Genomic DNA, 24,688 nt, shown 5'->3' with positions numbered 1-24,688 from the left:
GTAGCTGGTGGATTTACTCCAGGTGGAACTAAAGTCTGATTCAACACGTGACTTGATCATATTTCACATCATTCATCCACATCGGAAAAGTAACTAAAGGTGTTAAAGAAATGTAGTGGAGTAAAAGTACACCATTTACCTCTGAACTGTAGTGGAGAATTACAAAGTATAGCAAAAATATGGGAATACTCAAGTAAAGTACAATTATCTCAAAATTGTACTTGAGTGCTTCCCACTATAACTGCAAGTGCTAACACAATAGCAATGTTTTGGGGTTATAGGCAAAATATATTAAGATAAAAAATATCAACGTCATGCTGGCTTAGAGGGAATGGTCTGCCTGTGCTTTGTTGTCACCAGAGAACAGGATGATGCTAGCACTATCCTAACCTTGTACTCCACTATATTTCAGAAAGAGAAGACAAAATTATAAAATGACATGAATCATAATAAGTACACCAAACAAAGTATATGTCTACTATCACATAAATTATTAGCCAGTCAATTATAACAATTTTTAAATCATAATTAATTCAAAACATAGTAATTGTTCCAGTTTCTCATCTATGATTTTACATACTTAAGATACATTTTCCTGGTTATACTCCTGATATTATTTTTAGTGAAATAACTTTTTCGATTGCAGAACTTTTCTTGGAACCTTGTGTTTGTAATGTGGTATTAGTACTTTAAAGGATTGTTTTACGTTCTAATAATAAAACGTGAAAACAATGACGGACACAAGCTGAGAGTTTGCATTATCCTTTAACATACTAATGATACTCATTTGTAGGGACCACAGCTTTAAAAACGTTACGTTTAAGAGCAAAGATGACAAAGATCACATTAATTTAGCGTTTAGTTGGTTTTGACGGAACAAGCAGACAGAGCATACAGGTCAGAGTCCGGCTTAGCCCACGGCTGTTTGGAAGCTAATGAGTTAGCTAGGACAAACACATGTGGAGTAGATGTCAGAGAAAAGAGAGCTGGGGGGTGTGAAACAGGAATTCAGTGAAAGTAGTATTTAAGAGTGAATCCTCTTGTACTCTCTGGTCTCCACAAGTGAAACGTTTAACAAAACGTCCAACAGGAGACCGTGGAGCACTGGGTGGAAGGTGACTGCTTACATAACTCAAAATGATCTCTAGGCTGTTTGTCTTTAAAAGATAAGTTAAAGGGTTAAGTAACATTGTATTATACATGTTTTTTACACATAAAATATGATCAAAAATAGGATTTAATTGTACTGATTAATAATTGTATGGCTCTGTGAAAGATTACAGAAAGTCTGCAGACATAAATGAACACATAAAACAGGAATACACCAATTAGAGGTCAGGACCCAAGGGTAAGACACTAATGCATCTCTAAAGATACCCTCCCAAGATAATTTCATTAGTTCAACTAAATAAAAACATATACAAAATAATACTCAGGAATTCAAAGATTAAGAATGTTTGTTTATTGTGTTTCAAATAAAATGCCACTATTCAAACTAACCCCCTCTGGGTAATAGAGGGATACAAACTTTGTATAGGTAATGCATTACTCGTGAACTTGTTTCAATCCCATCAACAGAGTACAAAGGTTCATCCTAAACTAAATTGACTGGATAACAGGTTAGGAAGATCTTAGTGTTGGCAACCATCAAACTGAAAATCAGTTTATAGCATTTTACTTTGTGTTAATGTCTAGATTAGATTACAATGGGAGTCCAAACTCTCAGTACAATACCGACATTCAGCAATATGTGACACAAGAATATGTGACACAAGTGATTTCAGGGATAGTAACAAAAGCAACAGGTCTTTTAATTATTAAAAATAGAAGTTATCAACATCATGTTTTACTGCAGATGTCTAAAACATGAACTAGACAGCTCGCCTGGGTATTACATGAATACAGTACCTGACCTTAATATGACTGTCTTTTACTTGGTGTTTGTTTCGAACTGATTTATGCTGTCTTTACTTCTTTCATGAATCACATTGTGTAACGTCTCCACCACAGAAACATCTTTTACAAGAAGCTCATGACGGTCCCCTTCTTCCCCACCTGGTGAGGCTGCAGCGCGTGGAACTGAATGGTAATCCTGTGAATTGGAAATGAGCTCAATCATAATGCAGTACATTCATTCAAATATAAAAACAATAAGGTTTAAGTAGTGCTGCTCTCAGTCTTAAAAAAAAAATTAAATTATTATCCGTGAGAATCTGATAGCAGAGTTTACTTTGGAGAACTGATACCCCCTTTCCCACCAAACTGGTTCCAGTTCTAGCTGTTTTAGTTCGGAACTAGTTCCCAGTTTAGGAACCATTTGTGTTTCCACTGCCTGGTGCCTGACTGGTGCCAGGTCATGACATCACCGTTTACGTTGCTGATTTTCTCAGCAACGACACTCACAACAACAATGGGGTTTTATTATTATTTACAGCAGGGGTGGGGAACCTTTTTCCTTTCAATTTTTACAACATCCTCCGAGGGTCGTACAAATTATTGAACTCAACCTCTGCTTAAAAAAACTAAAATCACAGCCCATTCATTTGGCCTTTCTTTCATGCTGTGCAAAGAAAAAGCAACCTCTTGATTTATTTTTAAATATTGAAGTTAAAAGCATCAATCTGGTGCACTTTGAGAGCAAAATGAAGAGATCTATGGATACATCTCTCAACACCTATATGAAACAGAACTCTAAGCAGATTTTTCTTTTTGGATATTTTACAAATCACTCCCCTTTTAAACTCTATTCTTGTTCTTTTTAACAATTTAATAAAATGTGTTACTGTCATATAGTATTTTATACTTGTTTTTCATTTACTCTCTAATGTCTCATTAATAACTATAATGATCATATCAAGGTGTGCCTTAACCTCACTGAGCTGAGGTTATTTGAGCCTCTCAGGAGAGAACTTTCTTCCACCTGGTTGTAGAAAAGCTCTTTAAATTCGTTAGCATAGCTAGCTAACCAGATGCTAATAACAACAGATCGCCACTGTGCTTACAACTAAAGACACAGCCACGCAAACACTGCGGCATGTGTACGGCTCCTTATGGGTACTGCAATATTTGAAGAGCTGGAGCGGCGTTCTGGTGCTCTCCGTCAGCACTCTAGTCTACACTCCTTTCAGACGAGACATAACCACGTTACGCTCGTGTTGTGTTAAAGGAACCTGTCCTTGGCCAGGAAAAACAGGCACTCGCTTGTTTAATTGTTTTGCGATCTAGATTTCTTCTTTTTTTGAAGTGAGAAGTTGTTCGTCAGTCTGACGGACTCCCCCCCACGAACCCCCCCAAAACGAAAACTCTTCGGTTCTCCACGAATTACACAAGTCACCCAAATCATCGTTAAAAAAGCGGGAGGCGCCGAAAAGCGACTAATTTGCATCACTGCATATCACTCTATTTCTAATCTTGCGGGAGATTCTACCGGCAGATACTGCCGTGATGAAACGCCATATCATGGATGATCAAGGATTATCTCTGAAACAGTATGGAGCGCAAAGGCTTTCTCTCTTGCCGGTTATACCACAAGGTGAGTTCCTTTTTATTTCCTGCTTCTTCACACACATGCTCTCCAGTACAGGTTAGCTCTGAGTGTTAGCGATGCTAATGTAAACACCGACCATATTACGTCCAAAACAGTCGGGCATTGTTTGTGGTAGTAACGTTTCTGATAGTGCTGTGGGTCTGCATTGCCGATATGACGTCATATCGGACGCAAATCTGGACCAGCTCCGTTGTACCCCCGTTTTTAGAGATTTGGGTACGGAGGAAAGGAGAGAGGGTTTTATTTTCTGACGCTGCGTGAGTTCCCTGATATGGAGGACGGAACATGACTTAAGTATAAATAAATAAATGTATGAAGAAATACAGGAATAAATAAATAAATACGTAAATAAATAAATAAATACAGGAATAAATAAATACAGGAATAAATAAATGACGAAATAAATACAGAAATAAATAAATGTTGAAATTAATACACAAATAAATAAATAAAAGAATAAATGCATAAATAAATATGGAAATAAATACATCAATGTATAAATAAATAAATAAAAGTCGAAAATAAAACAGAACACACGTTATTATATATCTTTCATTTATTTCTACATTTACGCGACATACATTTATTTATTTATGTATTTATGTGTCCGTATGCTAATGAGGTGGGCGGTCCTAACCTCAGTCTGAAGCAGGATTCGCCAATTGTTGGAGCCAGGCAGAAGCAATAGATTCGTGGCAAGTCACATCTGTACATTCTGTGTACATTGTCGGCAACTCGCTAATAATGGCTTCGGCTGGAAGGGCGCTGGCAGACCTTCTGCGGGATGCGGCTAACCAGCTTGAAAACTGTAAGTGACTCATGTTTTGGTCTAGTGTAAGACTGATATGACAATGTAAAAAAACTGATCTGTGTGTTAAAATGCCAATGTACAGTTTTGTACCCAATGTGGCGCTATGTTATGTTTTGTGCAGCACCAAGGACCGCTAACGCGCCAGTTTCGTCTCCTCCTCCTCATCCGTTACATAACGGGACTCCCAGACACCCAGTGGACGGTAGGTCTTTGCATCAAATTATTTGTAATGCAAATCCGATCAGTTTACTAAGTTTATATCGCCAATGACAAGTTATTTGATTCAGTTTCTGTCCACCAGCTTGAAGGGATCATTATATTTATAGTGTGTGATGCTAACGCTAACCAACATTTCCCCCCTGGATTCTCGTTGAATCATTATTTCCTTGCACTCAATATTGCTTATCTTCTTAACTTGATCCTAGCCGAAGTTTCAAGACTGTTTGGCCCCTACATGGGAGGGAGGAGGACGGCAGGGCGGCAAACCCTTTCTGGTCCTGCAAACCTGCATTCTTATACCCATTTATTCTGTTGCCTTGAGGACAAGAATGCAGCCTTAGTCCCCAACCGATACGCCAAAGAAAGACTCGCTGCTGCTGGCTTTGGTGAAAAACGGCTCACATTTAAAGGTCTGTCAGTCATTAGAATGACGATTATCAATCGCTCTTTCCTTTTCTGTCTATTTTTTATGGTAAATGTACATTTGTGATATATAAATATATTGAGTCACCCTTACAATCATAACATTATCTTTATGTTAGATCTCTTATGTGTATCATCTATTTCTAGGCAGCCATACAGATTCAAATGAATTCCTCGAATTCTTGATGGATGCCTATCCAAAACTGCGGAACGGTGGCGGTTTCGAGTTGCTAAAAATATCTGGCACTACGAGAAGTCGCCACTTGATTGTGATCCCCTGTCCCAATGAGGGTTACTATGTCAGATATTTGAAGGACCCTCAGACCCAGATTGGCCATTCTACGGTTTTCATTAGACCAATGCAAAGAACCCTGAATTTGGACCCTGTAAGTTCCTCACTTCTATAGTGGTGTCACAATATTAAAGTGGAATCTGTGACTTACAGTAACATAATTGTTCGCTTGTGATGTAGTTTAAAACTATTTTGTTTACAGGCATGTCGATCAGAAGGCGACAACGTGTTAATTGGACCAAATCAGAAATGTGTCATCTGTGGAGAGGAGTTCCCCTTTTCCAGAATCAAGGATCACAGCAATAACTGCACGAGGTATTACTCTCTACAGAACTAAACATCACATTCGCCAGGCACACTGCAACTGCATGTGTAGACACACAATAACCAATAAGCATAAGGCTGTGGGATGCTGCAAATGGATGTAAAATATTTTGACATATCAGCACATCTGAGGTTTTATAATTATGGGGCCAGATATTAGTACTTTTTGTTCCAACAATCCCTCTGTAACACCATATTCTGCTGTCCTCTATAATACATTTAAATATGAAAGATATACATTCTGGATGTTGGTTTTGAGGAAAAGTAACATTTGGTTTACTTTTCATTCTATGTATATGCCCATCTTTTTCTAGAGTGTGATATGTAATGTAAAGTATACTAGACCAAATAACAGAAATAACCTCTTTTTACACTAGACCATCACAGAGCAGCGGTGAGGTACAGATTGAGTTGACAACTGAAAGGGCCTCCGGAAGTCAAGTTAGATTTGAAAGCACGTTCACAGGAGCACAGGGAAATGAGACAACAAGGGCCAGGAACACAAGACACTCGGTGCCACCTCAGGAAATGTTGCCTTCTCCTGAGGTAGTTGACATCGATCCCACTGAGGAAAGTGGCTTCTCTGGTGTGTAACATCCTTTATTAAGTACATCATGTATTGCAATAAGTTGTTGCTCTCTACATTTCACTTGATCCAATATTAATTTGGAAACCTTTTAAACTATTTTTAGATTGGAGAATAGCACCAGATCCCACAGAGGCAGCAAAGATGTTTAAAGAAGACATTTTAAGCCAGCATGCAACTGGAAAATCCTTGTGTCTTACTATGGATCTTGGAGACAGTGCAGCGGAAAGGGAAAGAGCAGTCCTTACTTTTTATAAGAAGGCAAATGTTGAGTGGGCTTGCCCCTTGACATGCACACTTAAGGGTAATTCGGTTACAAACAAAATCCAAGATAAAAAAATGAACAAACCATATTTTCGTTAAACTGATGTCTGTAGTGTGTGTTTACATTTTTAAGGAGATCCAGCCATTGGTGATGGTGTGACTCGGCATTTCTTTGCAACCATCATGTCAAAACTTCAGGCTGGTTTTGAGATGAAGTTTGGTAAGTAAATATTTACTATGGCTGATCGCTGGGTCTCAGCCACTAAGTTATGTGTGTTTTTGTACCAGTTCCAGGCTGAACACAGATCTGTCCCTTAACCCCAGAAAACAAAACGTATTCCTAAAACCTGATGTGATTGTAGCTGCTGTGAACATGTAGGTTTCTACAGGATCAACCAGTATCCAGTGGCGGTTTGATCATTCCTTTACTAATGCTTTGTGATAGTTGAATATCTATGTCCTTTACTTTACTATCAATTTACTTTGACTGTTTTCCTATATTTGCAGTGCCTGGAGGAACTCTTCTTTTTGAAAGAGAACAAGATCATCTGATTCCCTCCACTTCTCATCTCCTTTTGGAGAGTGACTTCTTTGTTGTTGCTGGCCGAATGATTGGACATTCATTCCTCCATGATGGGCCATGCCTAGGTGGACTGAGCCCAGCTGTCCTGCATGTGCTCTTTGGTGGATCCCCAGAAGAAGCCACAATAGATATTAAGGACTGTGTTGACCTTGATATCCGTGAGACAATCAAGTTGGTATGTTCAATGTTTTTCTAACCTATTTTATTATTCAACCTTTGGATATTATTTATTTAGCTGATCTACTTTCAGATACTGTTAACATCAAGTGGCTACACTTTGCACCAGCAGGAGTTACTGAAGCATTATAAAACACCATGCACTGATATATTAAATATCATTAGAACACTTACAGATGTCCTCCTATAAGATGTTTTTTGACAAAACATAGCTTTTACAGGTTACCAACTAACATGCTGATTATAAGTTAAACTTCTTATGTTGTATCAAAGTTGAATGTTTATACAAGTATTGAGAAATTAACGATTCTTATCAAATTCATTCTACTTGCCATTATTAGCTGGAGGGAACAGCAGAGTTATCATCAGAAGAAAAAAAGCTCATCAATGAGTTGGCACTGTCCTGGGATTTGCCTCTAGTCACATGTGACAACAGGAGATGGCTATTTGATAAACTGATCCTCCATGCTGTGAGTATTCTTAACAGGTCATATGAATCAGACTGACTAATCAGAGTTGAAGTTTTGAAGTAGGACCTCATTTTGGCATATCACATTTGAGCTTTTTTGTTAAATACATATTTGGATGTTAATAGTGTATTAAAACATGCTTATTGGGCTATTAGATCAATCAGGCTGCTTTGCTTTTCTACTGTGATGCAAATATTGTGCAGGTCCTTGGAAGAACCTCCAGACAAGTCAAGCAGTTACGAAGGGGTTTAAAAGAGACACTGATCTGGCCTCTGCTGACGGAGAGGAAAGACACGATTCCCCTTCTCTTTCCAAGAGCATCTGATTTGCAGTGCACACCACGGGTAAGTGATCTCATGCTGCTCAGTCAAATCCTTCCTCCTAACTCACAGGAGTTAGAAATTGGGTTTATTTACTACTCTCAGACCTACATTGCTTTAAGTTTATTAAAACAAACATTCACCTACGCAAACATATTTTGAAATGAAATGATGCTACTTGCTGCTTAAAAGGAGCTAAACCAATAGAACTGTATCTTTAGACTACTCTGCTGCTACACAGCAAAACCTGCAGTTTCTTGTATGTTCTGTTTATTATTGTGCTTTCACTGGGCTCCTTTCAAAACGAAATCTGTCAGATGGTGTTGGAGAAGATAAACTGGCCCACACAGGATGAGGATGAAGACAGTGAAGTCTCTTTGGAGGATTCCTGTAGGCTCACAGGATTCCTGCGCACATTTATTGAGATGGGTAAAACAACGTCTTCAAGCTTTGTTTACTGAAAGTTTGTAATTATTATAACGAAAGCTGCGCTTCCTCTGTTTTTATCTTTCAAGCTACAGTAACAATCCAAGGCGTAATTTAAGTAACATTATTGTTATTTAACTATTAACTGAAAGCAATTATAATAAAATGAATTTATTCTCTGTTTTATAAAGCATCTCCCGTTATCCTTGGGAAACTTGTGCAGTTCTGGATAGGATGGAATGTGCTTCCTAGACATGGCCTGGATGTGACCGTGGTGGAGAGCAACTTCCCCAGCTCTTCCACATGCTTTCACCAGCTGAAACTTCCAGGACATTACAAAGAGTACTGTATGTTTGAAAGGGACATTCTTGCTGCTATTTGGAGCACTGAAACTGGGTTCGGGATGGTCTGAAGAGACGGACACACCTTAGTACTAGATTTGTTGTCTTTTGTTTGGCCGGCCAAAAATGTATGTTTTCAGAGAGGAAAAAAAACTCAGTTAATGCCTATACTCCGGCCAGTTTGTGTAACACTGAAAATATATAAAGATAAACATGCTTTCCTTGTTATTGCACATAACAAAGAAAGCATGTTTATCTTTATATATTTTCAAAGTTTTAAATTGATATTCGTTACAAAATGTTCATTAACTGTAACAAATGTATATTTCTTGATGCATTACAGTAAGTGTTGATTCACAACAAGCATATGTTCAGTGCAACACATGTTTCAAATGACTACTGAACGTAACTTCATTACCATCTAATTTTTATTGTATTAAAATCGAAATATACTGAATCTTGGTACCAGCGTCTTCATGTAACTCAGTCAAATATTGTCACCTAATCGTCCTAGTCGAAACTTTAAAAGACTACATTTCCCACAGCAACAGACTTTTGATACACACACACATTTACTGTAGCATTTCAGTCAATAAGCCCACAGTTTGTACATAGACATGTATAGACACATTGGACAGAGGGCCATCAGGGTCTGGAAGTCTTTCCACTTCCTGGTCAGTCAGTGAACGTTGCAGCTGAACTTCAGGAACCATAACATGAGGCAGGCGATGAGCACATGGTCCAGTCCAGTCAACTCCAAACTCAATGTCAACCTGCAATTGCAAGAGCTAAAGTTAGAGTCAACCAAAATCAAAGTTTTAATATATTTGTCAGTTAATTCATTTTATATAACCGTTTTGTATCATCTCCTGGAATTCCTGATTAATGTCTCATGAACAGCTGACATCAATCAAATCATTAGAGAGCAGAAAGCCCTGATGTATCATTATCTTCCTTAACCGCTTGTTCTGGTTGATCACAGCATTTTAGGAATACCTCATAGAAGTGTTTAAAGTGCCGATGATATGCAGAATAAAATAATTCCATCACATTCAGTTTCCTCGACAACAGGCCACTATTTGTTACATTGTGAAACTATACTCACTTGTATTATTTGTTTTAAACAGTTTGTGTAATGACAGAAAAAGTGGGTATTAGTGTTAACATGGTCCCATGTAGGAAAGTAAAGTCAAAGTCAAAATAAAACTATTGAATACAATCAAACCTGTATATGTTCCTGCTGGGCCTCACGCTCATGGCGAGTCCACAGTTGCAGTGGGGACCGGTTTCCCTCAGTGCTTAGTCGGTGGCAGTTCCAGCCTTGCTGGAAAAACTGCAGGTGCTTCTGTATGTGGGGCACAAAGCACCAGTGCAGAGCATAGAGATGCACTTCACAGTCAGGATTGAGAAGGCCTTCTCTCTCTAGGTTGAAAAACATTGTGTAGAAGAGATCCAGCACTCCTACATAAACGTCTCTCCAGAGCCTTTCTATCCTTTTGAGGAAAAAGGAAGGAAAATATTTAGTCTGCTCAGTGAACAAAAAAAAAAAACTTACAAATATCACCTTTCACCTATACCATAAATGGTAAGTAAATTTAGAATTGAATTACATTAATTAGAAGCTAAGTATTAACATTTTTGCCGATTTCAATAGGAAAATGTTCCTGATTAAGTGGCAAGTGCACAATAATGCCTCTGGAAAAAAGCTGGAAATTGGATTTAGCAAAAATCATTTTGCTTGAGCAAAGTTCATCAAACTTGGGTGAGGTTTTTATACTGTAAGCTTTGTTGAAACTGGATCAGGAAATATATCAGCTGAACATACTATGGATGTATAAAAAAAGACGGACTAATGCCATATTTATGCCACATTAACTGTTGTTGTTCAATATTAATGTAAGGTTCTCTTGACTGGAAAATACATTCAAAATCCAAGTTCCAACAGTAATTTGCCCGGTCATGCAACGTGCTGGGACTTCCACTAAATAGATGTTTGAAAAATATTGTTATCCTTCTTGTCAAATTATACAGTTGGTGTCATAATTATAGTGTTTGTATTATAGAAATATAACTTTTTTAGTTCTATGGTTTTATCTCACGGAAGACGAACAAAAATACAATTAATAATAGCTAAAGACATATAGTTGACATTGCAATCTTTACCAAGGACTTAATTTGATAAAAGTTTGACTTGAAGTTTAAGGTACCTTTGATTATGGACACTCCTGCCAGCAATGTGTGAATTCCTGTTCTCTCCTCGGTTGCCACCATGTAGCGTGCAACGTCAACATTTTCTCCACCTTTATCTGACCTCACACGTGATGGCACACCGTAGACATTGGCGGCTTCCAAAAAGCTTCTTAAAACTGTTGCTGCCCGATTGTTGGTGGCAGCACTCAAGTACACGATGAGACGACTAAAGCCGTCAATACCACCATGCACAACAAAACGCCACCTAAAGGGATATGTATAGGCACACATTAAGGTCAATCCACTAATGTATGTACAGACATTTACACATTTTAAAAGGTGCCTTATCCTACTAAAAGTTATAATTACAAAACATAAATCATCTTAATTTTGATAGTAAAAGTAATTTGCATGCAGAGGAATTTGGTGCAATTAATCATTTGATACATTTCATTTATATTTCTTCTTGCAGTGTTTTAACTTGTTTTTATGTCTACAGAATATTGTATGTTGCATTGTTAGAGGAGACTGAGACTTCAGATTTTCATAACCAACCAATAAAAAAAGCTATCATGCATATGACAATATAGCCTTTGAATCTTGAAGTCTGGTTTGCATTGAAGCTGATTGATTATAAGAACACTTTAGATGGTCCCATCTTTTGTAACTGTAGTGAAGTGGATGTTTGAGCAATGCTTGAGTGTTAATGATTATACTATACCTAATCAGTTTGTGATTTCCGTCGATGTGCCATAAACTGTTCGGTGCTGGTACAAAGTACTTCCTACGCCTTCTTGGGTTCAGCTGCAGAGTGCGAATCAAGACTCCACCTGGATCAACACGCCGCATGGATTCCTGGACACGCTGTCCTGTTATATTCGGGGAAATGCAGAGATATGGTGTACTGCAAGTAACATAATGAAAAGTAAAGCATTCCTAAATATGCCAGAATAATGTGATTCATTATCAAGTAGTAAAAAAAAAACACTGCATGGAGGATTATTATAATAATAACAATCCCTTACTTTGTATGCGTATCCCTCGTGCATTCAGGTACCCCACCATCATTTTATATCCAGAGTTGGGATGATGCTGTAGAATTTGGGTAACAGTTTCATCCAAACTGTTGTCATCTAACAGAGTTAATAGATCTTGGACCCTGATCATCAAAAATAACGAAACAATAGTAAGTCACAATAAACAATAGTCACCTTTTGCACTGTACAATCAAAACACATCAGAATGAGTGTGTTGCTCTGTACTAACCTGCATTGAAAGATGTAGGTGTCATCTGAAACAAATGAGCTGGTCTCTTAAACCTCATTACTATTATTAGGCCTACATCATGTCTGAGGTAATGGTACCTTTGCTTTGTGTACAAAGCATGTTTGTATCTTTGCCCCGACACATGTCTATCTGATGTATTGGTTTCAACATATAAATGGCCTATTACCATTTTAATAAATATGTAAACAAGTAGGCTAATTTGGATGGAGAAAATGTAGGCTAATGAAACGTTATCATTACTAAACACAAGTTAATGCGTCTAACAAATGTGTACACTGATATAGCCTACGCCAAAACAATAAAAGTAAGGAAATCCAGACAAAAAACGTGAAAGAATGCGGATTAAACCTACCGTATCCCGTTCTGTGTCATCCTCCGACGAATTGTTCTTTCGCACACCCCGAACACCTGCGCGATGTCCCCAGCGGTGTGGCCCCAACGAAGATGTGCTTCAATAACGTTTAGGGGCAACATGTAAGATGGACGCCCAAGGGTCGCCTCCTCTGTTTCCGAGAGGATTTCAAGTTGGCGGGCAACCTCTTGAAGACTCTCAAACACAGCTGGGTTAACATCCACGTCCATGTCGAGCTGAGCCAAGTCCTCTATACATCGTTCCACACGAAACTGGACATAGTCTTTTGGTTCTCCATTCTCTAAATGGTCCGCTAATGATCGTAAATGATCTCCAATGGCTCTTAAATCAATATCCATAAATAAACCTTACAACTGTGGATAAACCATGGATGTATAAAGATAAGGGCTAAACAGTAAAGCTCCTGCATTCGAATCAGCGCGGTTATCCAGGCGTTAGTAGTAGAGCCCTCTGCCAGAAATGATCACACACTCCTGTAACCAATCCTGCTTCAGACTGAGGTTAGGACCGCCCACCTCATTAGCATACGGACACATAAATACATAAATAAATAAATGTATGTCGCGTAAATGTAGAAATAAATGAAAGATATATAATAACGTGTGTTCTGTTTTATTTTCGACTTTTATTTATTTATTTATACATTGATGTATTTATTTCCATATTTATTTATGCATTTATTTATGCATTTATTCTTTTATTTATTTATTTGTGTATTCATTTCAACATTTATTTATTTCTGTATTTATTTCGTCAATTATTTATTCCTGTATTTATTTATTCCTGTATTTATTTATTTATTTACGTATTTATTTATTTATTCCTGTATTTCTTCATACATTTATTTATTTATACTTAAGTCATGTTCCGTCCTCCATACCCTGACACACCGGGGACACATATTTATGTATAAAAGACATTAAAAAGTGCATTTTGCATGATAGGTCCCCTTTAAATTCCTTGTTTACCCATGTGGTTCAGCGTCATTTACCGACCTACAGTGATCCGCTGCTCATCCAGCGTCGTTTATTCTGCCGATTACTGACGGGAACGGCTGCTGGAAAGCAGTAAATCACTGTCTGAATGTAACAAAGTAACTGATGCATATCCCCCATCACTATCAGGTAATGTGTTTCAGTCTGAATTGACTCTGTTTGGCATCATAAGGTGATCATTTTCCCTGGTATTAGATGTGTAATTTTATCTTTATCTTGACTACTTATTGCAAAAATATTCCAAATACGAACCGGGGCCAAGAAATAGGAAAAACTGGTTTAAAATCGGGCACTAGCTCCGAACTGGCCCTGGAACCGGTTTGGTGGGAAAGGGGTAAAAGTGAATATGTAGTGTCCTAGATGCACATTTGCACATGCACAAGACGGTCCAATCTGCAGGAGTGATTTCTACTGACAAAAAATAGTACAATCAGATTATCAACAATGAATAATAACAGCAGCAAAGACCAGGACAAGGCACATACTCTACCGGGCACATTTAAATCCATTTGAAACATGAATCACTTGACATGCAAATATGCAGTGTAGAGCAACTGGAAAGCATATTGGCAGTGCTGAGTAGAGTTTCCAAACTAGAAGAAGCTAGTGTAATATTTAGCTTCTCCGCTGGAGTTTAAACTGCCCAACAGAGTGATGCAGGAATGTGTCCCAAAATCTGAAAATGATCTAACATGTTTTCATTCCGATTATTCCCTCATCTCAAAGTCCACGTCCTTTTGACCGTGTAGATGCCTGAAATAAGATCTGCGGTTAACACAAGCTGAAGAGATATTAACGTTTTGTTCTATGGTACTAAATTACGTCAATGAAAACTCCACTGCTGAATGTCCCAAGCTTCTATGTGTCATCAAAACAGTAGCTGCTGACAAGTGATTAGTTGAGACTAAAACACTTTATTAGCCGTTTTTAGCTTAGCGTTGGTGTTGCACAGCCCTGTGACCAGGGTGTAGTTTGCTTCTAGCCCAACGATAGCTACTATACTTCTGCCGATTACATTAACGCTTAAAGAATCATATAATTGGTGTTAACATTGAGATTATCCTGCTGAACCAGCGATGATGTCGGTATCATAAAAGTGTTTGCCCAAAAATGTATTATCTGCAATATTGCAAAATCTAGAGGTGGGAAAATAACTCAGATCGTGTACTTAAAGGAGACCTATCATGCTATATTTAAATGATATAGTGTATGACCATACCTATATAAGGTATATTTATACATTTTATTTTTCAAAATACCAAACAGATCATTTTTTAGCCATGCCTCGTTTCGCTCATTTTCGCTCTTTTCCAAGCCTGTCTTTGAAAATTCTGAGCAGCAGCTGACCACGCCCCCCTGCAGAAGAGCGGGGCATGAGCCGGTGAGAGTCACGTTAACATGCTTGCTGTGATTACGAGTGTGGAATAAACATGTCATCTCAGAGCAATGCATGTGTTCAAGCGTATTATCAATTTGATCCAGAGACTGACCCTGAAGCAGCGGAGGTTTTGGTGGAGGTGCAAAGATCTCGGTTGCAGCAGGACGTTTCTGAATGGTTAGTTGACAAGCTGTTGTTCCTATTTATTTTACTCTGTTACGATGATTGCTACTTATACCGTTCACATTTTGGCTAATTAGCAAGAATGCTATGTGTACAGTTTATAACTTAGAGCTTGTAACGCAAAAACAGCGATACATATATATATTTATAAAGGGAGACATTCATATTTTCAGCATATATACAATGGCCTCATTGCGTTTATTAATAGTTTACAGCCCTTTTCTTCCAACATCGTGCAACAACCGTTGGAAAGTTCAATAACTTAGGGTGATAAAAAGTATAACTCCAACAACACCTCAGTTGTCAGCAGTGTGTGTAGTTTCATGTGTTTTTAAAAGCTCAGTTATTGACTTCTTTCTACAGGTGTACATGTGCAAATTGCGCCACGATGCCTTCTGAACCGGAGAATGTGTGCTGCATAGAGATACCACAGGTAACATTTTTGATAGCTTCACTAAGTTGTCTGTTTAGAGAATGCATTTTTAACATGTCATTCAATATGTTTATCACACTAGGTGTCAAGACGGATGCAGGAACTTGAGGACTCTGTAACCTGTATGGTGGACCATCCTGGATTGGAGCCTGTGTGCCTGAATGTGTTCTCCCTGCAGAATGCATTGAATATTTACAGAGCTGAACATGGTGGACTACAGTTGAGGCAAATAGAGCAGTGAGTGGTTTGTTTCTTTTGACTGAAATTGTAAAACGAATGCTAATATTGTTCATGGAAATAAATACTGGTGTATATGGCTTTATGCAATCTTTCATTGTACATGTACTATTATATATATATATATATTATTACACAGCAATGGCATAACACACCCAAGTGTACGACAAAAAAAGTCCACACACAACCTTATGCTTTTGAAATCAGAATATTCTTTACCCATCCAAACATGAATAATCACGACACATTTGATATCAACTCGGAACTTTATTGTCAAAATCAACGGTTCTTTGAACCCATAAAAAAAAAATTAAATGTACTTGTATTTTGTATAAATTACACTAAATATATTTTTTAATGATTTCAGGCGTCACAGGTATCTAGCCTACAGAAGCTTTGTGAGCTGGTGCTGGGGCTTCCTTGGACGCAGGATCAGAGTGGTGATTCCGGCCTGCGTTGTCCTCAAGGAGGCAGGAGTTTCCTGATCCGCAAAATGTCGATGTTGGGTTCAGACAGCAGCCAAATTGAACCGTGTAGCATACCCGGCGATGACCTCGTCCCTGTCAGGTCGCTCATAATGGTGCAGGGTCCACAAAGACTTGGTCGAAGATGAGGTCCATCAAGTTGGCCACGTAGCCTGTGCAATGTTGAAAAAAAAGCACAACAAAAAATGTGGTTTAGATTAGTATATGCATGTAAAAAACTGAAAGTTCTTTCTAATTTTATATTTGTAAATAGTTGTATAATAAATATTTTAAACACTTACGGAATGTGGGGTCAGTCTTTACTGGTTTTGCTCTGCATTCTCCCTTCCTGGCCTTTGGGAACTGCAGTTTATACAGAGGGTTTCCAGGGGATGTAGTGGCTTGTGCACGCTCAGCGTTTTCATTGTAGTGCAGGGCTGCCAGGTACAGTCTTTCATTTCCGCCATGATACAAAAAAATGTAAATAATAGCAAAGGATGTACAAATTGTCACTAATTAGTAAGTATGTGAGGTGCTGGCCTGTAAAGAAGAAAACATAGTTAGAACAAAATCATCTCAATTTAGTATTCAGGATGAGAAAATACTATTTGGATAAATATAGTCTGAAATCCCAAAAGATGGGGCTTAAAACTCTCTATTTAGCAAAGCTCTTTGCTTAGCCTTTTCCAATCTGAGTTAGTTTTGAACCGTAACGTGCATGCTGTGTTTCTGACTCAATACAGATGATATGTTGGAGAGGGGCTGAGCTCAGTAGACTGACTGTAATTTGTGCTAGCCACTAATTAGCCTGTTGCTAGGTAAGGCCTCAACAACAACATACCAACGGGGCTTTAGCTCCGTTTTACTCGTGGTGTGTGTCCCCCCCTCGCATACATACACACAGTGTTGTATCCTCACACACCCCCATTTATATTCATGTGCGCAAACAATTAAACACACAAAAGCTTTTACATATAACGCTGCAAAAAACGGCATGTCTCATTAGCGTAGCGTAGCTTAGCTTACAGATCTGATCGTTCTTACAGACTACAATCACAAAATCTTTTACATATAACGCTGCAAAAAAACGGCACTTACCTACAGAAGATTACGTTTGTTATTATAACTTACTCAATATGATTTTAGAGGATACAAAATACTAATAAATAGGAGAATAAATACTTGTGTTATCGGCTAGGGCGTGGCTTTACAGCCTTCACACAGATCGCCATTACGGCAGTATGACTGAACATGTTAGCAAATGCCTGATAATTAAAATAAAAGACAAACAAAGACTGCGGAGCGTACAATATAAAATGTTATAAAAACATATAAACACCTAACCGATTACTATTTGGGTTTGAGGCGACATTGATACGGCGAAGCTACATGCTACATGCTACATACTACAAGCTAGAGATAGCTTTATCAGGAAAAACACCGCTAAATAAAAACTTACAGCTTCATAATTGGATGTGTCCTCACTGGCCTGCTCCCGGATGGTTGGTATTGATCCCGGGTTTAGCATTAGCTTGGAGGCATATCCGTGTTGGACTTGAGAGAAGTTCATAAACACCTCCCGGATGGTTGGTATTGATCCCGGCAATACACGTGGCCGTGGCTCATTCCCCTGATAGGTGGAGAGTTGACCAATAAGCGGAGCACGTCTCTTTGTGACGTAGGAAAGTGTTGAAATCTGGATCCGTTTTTTTCAGATCCGTTTCAGCCACTTTTTTAGAGATTTGGCGAAGGAGGAAAATAGAGAGGGTTGTGTTTTCTGACACTTGGTGAGTTCCCTGGAACACCGGGGACATATATTCATGTATAAAAGACGTCCAAAGGTGCATTTTGCATGATAGGTCCCCTTTAAGTAAAAGTAAAGTATCACAGTGTAATAATACTCTGTTACAAGTAACAGTCCTGCATTCAAAATGTTACTCAAGTAAAAGTACAAAAGTATTAGCATAACAATATACTTAAAAGACCTAGTACTCATTCTGCAGATTAGTCCATTTCAAGTCAGTCATCAGCAGTGTTGGGACTAACGCGGTACAAGTAACGCGTTACTGTAACACCGTTACTTTTGGCAGTAACTAGTACTTTAACGCATTACTTTTTAAATTCAGTAACTCAGGTACCGTTACTACATGGTGCGTTACTCCGTTAGTTTTTTTATATAGTCAACAGCCAGGCGAACAGAGATGAGAACTGTACTTAAGTACAGTACTTGAGTAAATGTACTTAGATACTTCCTGTGTCACATGCGGAGACGGGCTGTGGGCGTGTTTGTGTTGTTTACTAACAAGACTATCATGGCGGCGGCGGAGCTCAAGTCTAGTTTCTCCACCTGGAGATATTCTCACTATTTCACTTTTGTCGAGCACAAAGAAAAGAACGTTTTAGTTAAATGTAAGTTGTGTCCTGGCGGGTCAAAGATCTTATCTACTGCCCAAACCAGTAATTCAAATATCTTAAAACATCTGCAAAAACAACATGCTGGGACGAAGCTAGTAGCTAAGACCACAGAGACTCAGCCGACGCCACTCCACCTCCACCTAAGCAACAGCGGCTGGATTTTAACCAAAGGACTGCTAGCCAGGGAAAAGTCGATAAAGCCATTGCACGGTATGTTGTAGAACACATGCAAGCTATTGCTACAGTGGAGTCACCCGCTTTCAGGGAGCTAGTTAGCATGATAGCATGTCCGGGCGGCACACGGCATATGGGACGGAACACTTTTTCCAACTACCTGGAGAAAGAATATACAAAAATGGAAAGCCAGCTAATATCGATGCAATCCAGATTGCATATAATGCATGTCAAGTTGATCAACAGATTGTATTATTCTCCAATGCATAACAGTACTGAAATGAAGGCTATAAGGGCATTAATGGGAGCCCTTTTTTCAAGTAACGAAAACGTTACTTTTCACAGTAACGCATTACTTTTGGGTGTAAGTAACTAGTAAAGTAACTGAGTTACTTTTGACATGAAGTAACTAGTAATGGTAACTAGTTACTGGTTTTCAGTAACTAGCACAACACTGGTCATCAGACAGGAGATGATAAAATATGTTTGTCAGTTAAAAAGCACACTTATTGTAAGAAAATCTTTACAGCAAAGGAGAATGCACGGTAAAGCTTATTGATGGACTTTAATGATTGTCTTGGACACCACTCTCTGCTACTGGCCGAATCAACACACTGGAGGGATCCATAAAGCTCACCTGTCTGCAGTCAGACTGAGCTCTCTGGTCAGGAACTCGAAGATCTTGGCGCTGTGCTCCTTGTTCTTGTCAGCGGTGTCGGTCACACCGATAGCAGACACTGACAGAATGACACACGGAGAGCAGGAGCCGGCTACCAGCATGGGCAGCCCGGGCTGCACCACCAGGTGCATCCTCTGAAACACAGGACCAGCATCAGTTAGGGTAGAGCATGTAAACATGGGTCAGCATGAGGGAAGTGAGTGCAGATACACTTCAGTTAAAGGCCACACCCACACAGACAAAGTGAGCCTGCTAAAGTGTCCTTCAGTAAGGCATTGAACGAGAAGAAGCACGAGAATGAGAATGAGAAGAAGCATAGCCGCGAGAAATCATTTTACTTAGGGGGTGCGGTAAATTGTCAACGGGGGGGTGCTCGTGAATTGTCAACGGGGGGGGGGTAGCCTCGCTGCGGGGACATGATGGACCTCTGTCGCCTGACAGCGCAACTTAAATGATGCCGGCCGTCAACGGCCCTTGACGACCGGCTATTCTGCAGCACCCCTACTTCCCACGGCTATGAGAAGTGCATTCTTTAAGAAAAGAACAGTTATGTTATGTTAGTAATTTGTATACACATTCAACCATTATATTCTCATAATAGACACAATACCTAATTATGTTTCTATGACAAATATCTTATTTCAGTTGCATACAACTTTAATTAAAGTGACTTGTATCCACATACATGGATCCATATCAATTTGCATACAGAACCAACAGATCCGTGGATGACGCTGTCAACCTGGCAATCCATCACACTCTACAACACCTGGAATCCCCCAACACCTACGCCCGCATCTTGTTCCTGGACTTCAGCTCCGCTTTCAACACCATCAACCCGGAAAAACTCTTCAATAAACTAATGGACATGAACACTGACCCCTGCATCTGTCACTGGATCCACAGCTTCCTCTGGAACAGACAACAACGGGTCAAAATAAATAACTCCACATCTCTCCCTCTGCACCTCAGTATAGGAGCTCCACAAGGCTGTGTCCTATCCCCCTGGTTATTCTCACTCTACACAAACCAACTCACATCTCAGCACCCCACAGTCAACATATATACGCAGATGACACAACAATAACAGGACTCATCTCAAATAATAATGAAACACAATACCTCACTCAGATCCATCAAGCAGTCACCTGGTGCTCAGAAAACAACCTCCTACTTAACACAGCAAAAACCCAAGAAATAATCATCGACTTCAGGCAAAAGCCACAGCCCAAATCACCTCTATCTATCTCTGGCAAACTCATTTCCACCACAGAATCACTCAAATTTCTTGGCACTCACATAAGCAATAACCTCAAATGGAAGACCAACACAGACCACATCTACAAAAAAGGCAACCAAAGGCTATTGTTTCTGCGGCAGCTCAAGAAATACAGAGTGAGGAAACATCTCCTAATCCAGTTCTACACAGCCATCATCCAAAGCATCCTCACATCATCCATCACAGTCTGGTACAGCAGTTCAGACAACCTCTCCCGGAATAAACTTCAACGTATCATCAATAAAGCATCAAAAATCACCTGCAGTCCCCTTCCATCACTCGAATCACTTCACCACCAACGAACTGTCACAAGGGCAAAGAAAATCATTTCTGACCCCTCCCACCCAGGTCACCATGTCTTCCAACTTCTGCCCTCAGGGAGGCGCTACAGGTCACTGTCCGCCAAAACCGCCCGCTTCAAAAACAGCTTTTTCCCCTTTGCAATACGGACACTAAATGGACTCTAAATAACCCCAATGAACAATAACAATCCACCACACCTTGAACTTTATGTTATATGTCTTTGCCCTGTGCTGTGTGTTGTACTTTTTATTGTCTGTTTATTGTATGTTGAATTGTATGGAACAAGCTGTAATACTCTGCACTGAACACGAATTCCACCAGCCTGGCTGTGTGGTCATTAAAGATTCTAATCTTCTAATCTATATGTGTCATTTCATGTTGACACATTTGCTGCATGTGAGGCTGTGTGTTATAGGTTACATAAAGTGAGTTTATAGATAGATACATGTGTACAGTATATGTGTGCATTACATTACGGCTGAAGCGATTAGTCGCATAACAACAGTCACTGCCCTTTCCTACATACTGGCAGAGGTGGGACTAAGTAGACTCAAATACTGTACTTAAGTACAATTTTGAGATACTTGTACTTTACTTGAGTATTTCCATGTTATGCTACTTTGTACTTCTACTCCACTAGAATTGAGGTAAATGGTGTACTTTTACTCCACTACATGTATTTAATACCTTTAGTTACTTTACAGATCTGGATGAATGATGTGAAATCTAATCAAGTGTTGAATCAGACTTTAGTTCCACCTGGAGTAAATTCACAAGCTACCCTGCAGTATACAAAGTATTTCAAACTAGCTAGATCTGAGTACTTCTCCCACCGCTGCATACTGGCAAATGTATTTATGACTGCAGACAAAACCTAGGGTCATATGTGTAATGTAACTAGTATGCAATAACTGTTATAGCCAAGCCTACTGTGACTTTAGGCCGAGGCTATATACAGGACGGTCCTGTACACAACGCCAAATGGCTATATACAGGACCGTCCTGTACACAGCTCTCTGAAATGGCTATATACAGGACGGTCCTGCACAGAAGCCCTGAAATGGCTATATACAGGACGGTCCTGTATATAAGGTCTCTGAAATGGCTATATACAGGACGGTCCTGTATATAAGGTCTCTGAATTGGCTATATACAGGACCGTCCTGTATACAAGCTCCGAAATGGCTATATACAGGACCGTCCTGTAAACAGCTCTCTGAAATGGCTATATACAGGACGGTCCTGTGGATAAGATATCTGAAATGGCTATATACAGGACCGTCCTGCAGCTAACGTCAAATGACTATATACAGACCGGGCTATTATAGCATGCTTAAGCAAGTTTCGCGGGTGGTAATGTAGGGATAGGATTCACAGATAAATATTCTCACGACAACATTATTTTCAATGAGTTTCCCCTCAATATAAAAATTGTGGCAATTAAATCTCTTTCCATGCCAATTGCTTAGCTTTTTATGCTGATTTCAGTCTTTTTTTTGGCTTATCTTTTTATGTTGTTTCAATCATTTTCTACTTTATATTTTCCAATGCACAATGTTTTACTTGTAAAGGATATCACTGCATACTTTAAAGACTACTCGGTTTTATTAAAACTGAAGGTTTATTTTTAAAGAATACGCCGACATTTCGTTGACGTGTAGTGATTTTGCATTGAAAGCAACACAAATCATTTATCGGCTACCCCGGCATTTTTATTTTAGAAATCGGAGAAACCGTATTTTGAATTGTATGTAGTATGCTGTACATTTTTGTAATGTATCCTGCTGTAAACGTTAATTGTACACCAATTATATCCATATTTCTGTAGACTACATAAAAAGCGACTCGATTTTTCTGCCGATAAAGACGTGAAAATCCCATGAAATGTCAGGTTTCATTTCTAAAATTGGTGAAGGTCACCCTCTGGTTTCAAACTAGGGCTGCAACAAACGACTAATTTGATAATCGATTAATCTATCGATTAATGAAACGATTAATCGATTATTCGGATCGTTAAGGTTTTAACCACTACTTATATCGATACTGCTTATCGATCCGGTCCTTTTAACGATAGTATTAACGGTTCTTAGACAAGAAATAAGGTAAACTAACTAAACAAATTGTTAACAAAACTAACATTGATTTTTATTTTAATTAAATGCATAATATTTCACATCAAAAGAAACAACAATGTTTTAACAAATCATATTAAATAATGTGATGACAGAACTGTAAACAGAATAGCTGAAACTTTAACAAAATAAATAACTCAGTTTCCTCTAATCATTAACCCATGTTTGTATAACTGAGTTAACTCTGTGTATTGCTGCTAGCAAACTGCCCCGCCCCCTCGCAAGCAGGCGGGGGAGAGATCTCTCGCCTGAATTGGGAAGATCGAAAATACATTATAGACGCATTTTATAGTCATATTGCATATTAGAAACGGAGTTGGCGACACTAAGACTGCGATATAATGTTTATGTAGCAATAATACATATGACATATGTTTTAAATGTCTCCTGTACGGTCCTGTAGTGTATATAGCCATTTCAGAGACCAACAGGACCGTCCTGTATATAGCCATTTCAGAGGGTTGTGTACAGGACGGTCCTGTATAGTCATTTGGCGTTGTGTACAGGACGGTCCTGTATATAGCCATTTCAGAGACCTTATATACAGGACCGTCCTGTATATAGCCACTCCCGTGACTTTATGTGAATGGACCCTTCCAGCCATTACAGTTAAGAGGAACTGGTGAGAAAGTGTTGATGTGCTGGAAAAGCCTCTATTCCACTAATTAAAACAGCTATATGTGGGTTAGAGTTAGTGGTAAATGCATGTAAAACTGCTAGGAACGTTAATCCTGTTGAAAGCATGAGAGGCACATGTGCCCAGTATGACCACAGCAGGACTCACGCAGCCCAGCTTCACCCCGCGGGGCTGCAGCTCCTAGCCGGGAAGGCACTCACCTCCTCGGGCTTCCCCAGAGCAGCAGCGGTGCAGGAGCACAGCTTCTTCAGGAAGTCCTCCGAGAAGGAGCTGGCCGGCAGGTTACTCTGAATGTCGACGAAAGGCATTCTGAAGTCTGCTGGAGTCAAGTCTGCCCGAAACTGTATGGAGACCAGAGAGAGCAGCGACAGGAGAGCAGCCGAGTCTACTGCTTCCGGTTGTAGATTTAAAAATATGTTCAGTGAGTTCAAAACGTTCAAACTAAAGTAATATTTCTTCAGCTAGTATGATGTTCTTATTGTCTAGTGGAGGGTGATATTTATATTTCTTAATATTATATCTTGATTTGTGTGCTTAATATTTGAAAGTTAAATTTAAAAAAAATGCTCAAATGGGTTTAATATTTTCTATTTATGGTTCACAGAAACCCTGCTAACACACAAAAAAGTATAGCCTGTGTGTGTGTATATATACACCTATACACTCATAACTGAATAAAACAATGCTCTAAGAATGTAAAATTGAAATTATTTTAATTTTGAGATTTTGTTTGCAGAAAATATAAA

At 39.0% G+C, this 24,688-nt stretch overlaps 2 protein-coding genes and 2 long non-coding RNA genes across 5 annotated transcripts; 2 read left to right on the top strand and 2 right to left on the bottom strand.

The window, feature by feature from the left end:
- Positions 1-1,439: 1,439 nt before the first annotated feature.
- ddt (D-dopachrome tautomerase) lies at positions 1,440-24,338 on the bottom strand. Its single transcript, XM_034231844.1, has 3 exons — positions 24,143-24,338; positions 19,550-19,725; positions 1,440-2,092 (listed from the first exon to the last, which is right to left on the bottom strand). The coding sequence occupies exons 1-3, from the start codon at positions 24,248-24,250 to the stop codon at positions 2,020-2,022; spliced, it is 357 nt and encodes a 118-aa protein (XP_034087735.1). The 5' UTR covers positions 24,251-24,338; the 3' UTR covers positions 1,440-2,019.
- Positions 4,078-4,887, top strand: LOC117556512. Its single transcript, XR_004570589.1, has 3 exons — positions 4,078-4,355; positions 4,480-4,560; positions 4,784-4,887. It is a non-coding gene; the product is annotated as an uncharacterized LOC117556512 (long non-coding RNA).
- On the top strand, positions 5,212-9,245 carry LOC117556509. Of its 2 annotated transcripts, none has more exons than XM_034231843.1 (8): positions 5,212-5,386; positions 5,495-5,607; positions 6,600-6,686; positions 6,974-7,224; positions 7,568-7,696; positions 7,900-8,040; positions 8,334-8,445; positions 8,634-9,245. In XM_034231843.1, exons 3-8 carry the CDS (start codon positions 6,650-6,652, stop codon positions 8,852-8,854), a joined length of 891 nt encoding a protein of 296 aa, XP_034087734.1. In that variant the 5' UTR covers positions 5,212-5,386; positions 5,495-5,607; positions 6,600-6,649; the 3' UTR covers positions 8,855-9,245. The 2 variants fall into 2 exon arrangements, with proteins under 2 accessions (XP_034087734.1, XP_034087733.1); XM_034231842.1 differs by lacking the exons at positions 5,212-5,386; positions 5,495-5,607 and adding exons at positions 5,628-6,202; positions 6,309-6,506.
- LOC117556511 lies at positions 9,417-11,046 on the bottom strand. The gene is made up of 3 exons (XR_004570588.1): positions 10,991-11,046; positions 10,009-10,276; positions 9,417-9,556 (listed from the first exon to the last, which is right to left on the bottom strand). It is a non-coding gene; the product is annotated as an uncharacterized LOC117556511 (long non-coding RNA).
- Positions 24,339-24,688: the final 350 nt, after the last annotated feature.

The sequence above is a fragment of the Gymnodraco acuticeps genome, unplaced genomic scaffold (assembly GCF_902827175.1).
Source record: "Gymnodraco acuticeps unplaced genomic scaffold, fGymAcu1.1, whole genome shotgun sequence".
Lineage (NCBI taxonomy): Eukaryota > Metazoa > Chordata > Actinopteri > Perciformes > Bathydraconidae > Gymnodraco > Gymnodraco acuticeps.
This window is presented reverse-complemented; position numbering and strand designations above follow the sequence as displayed.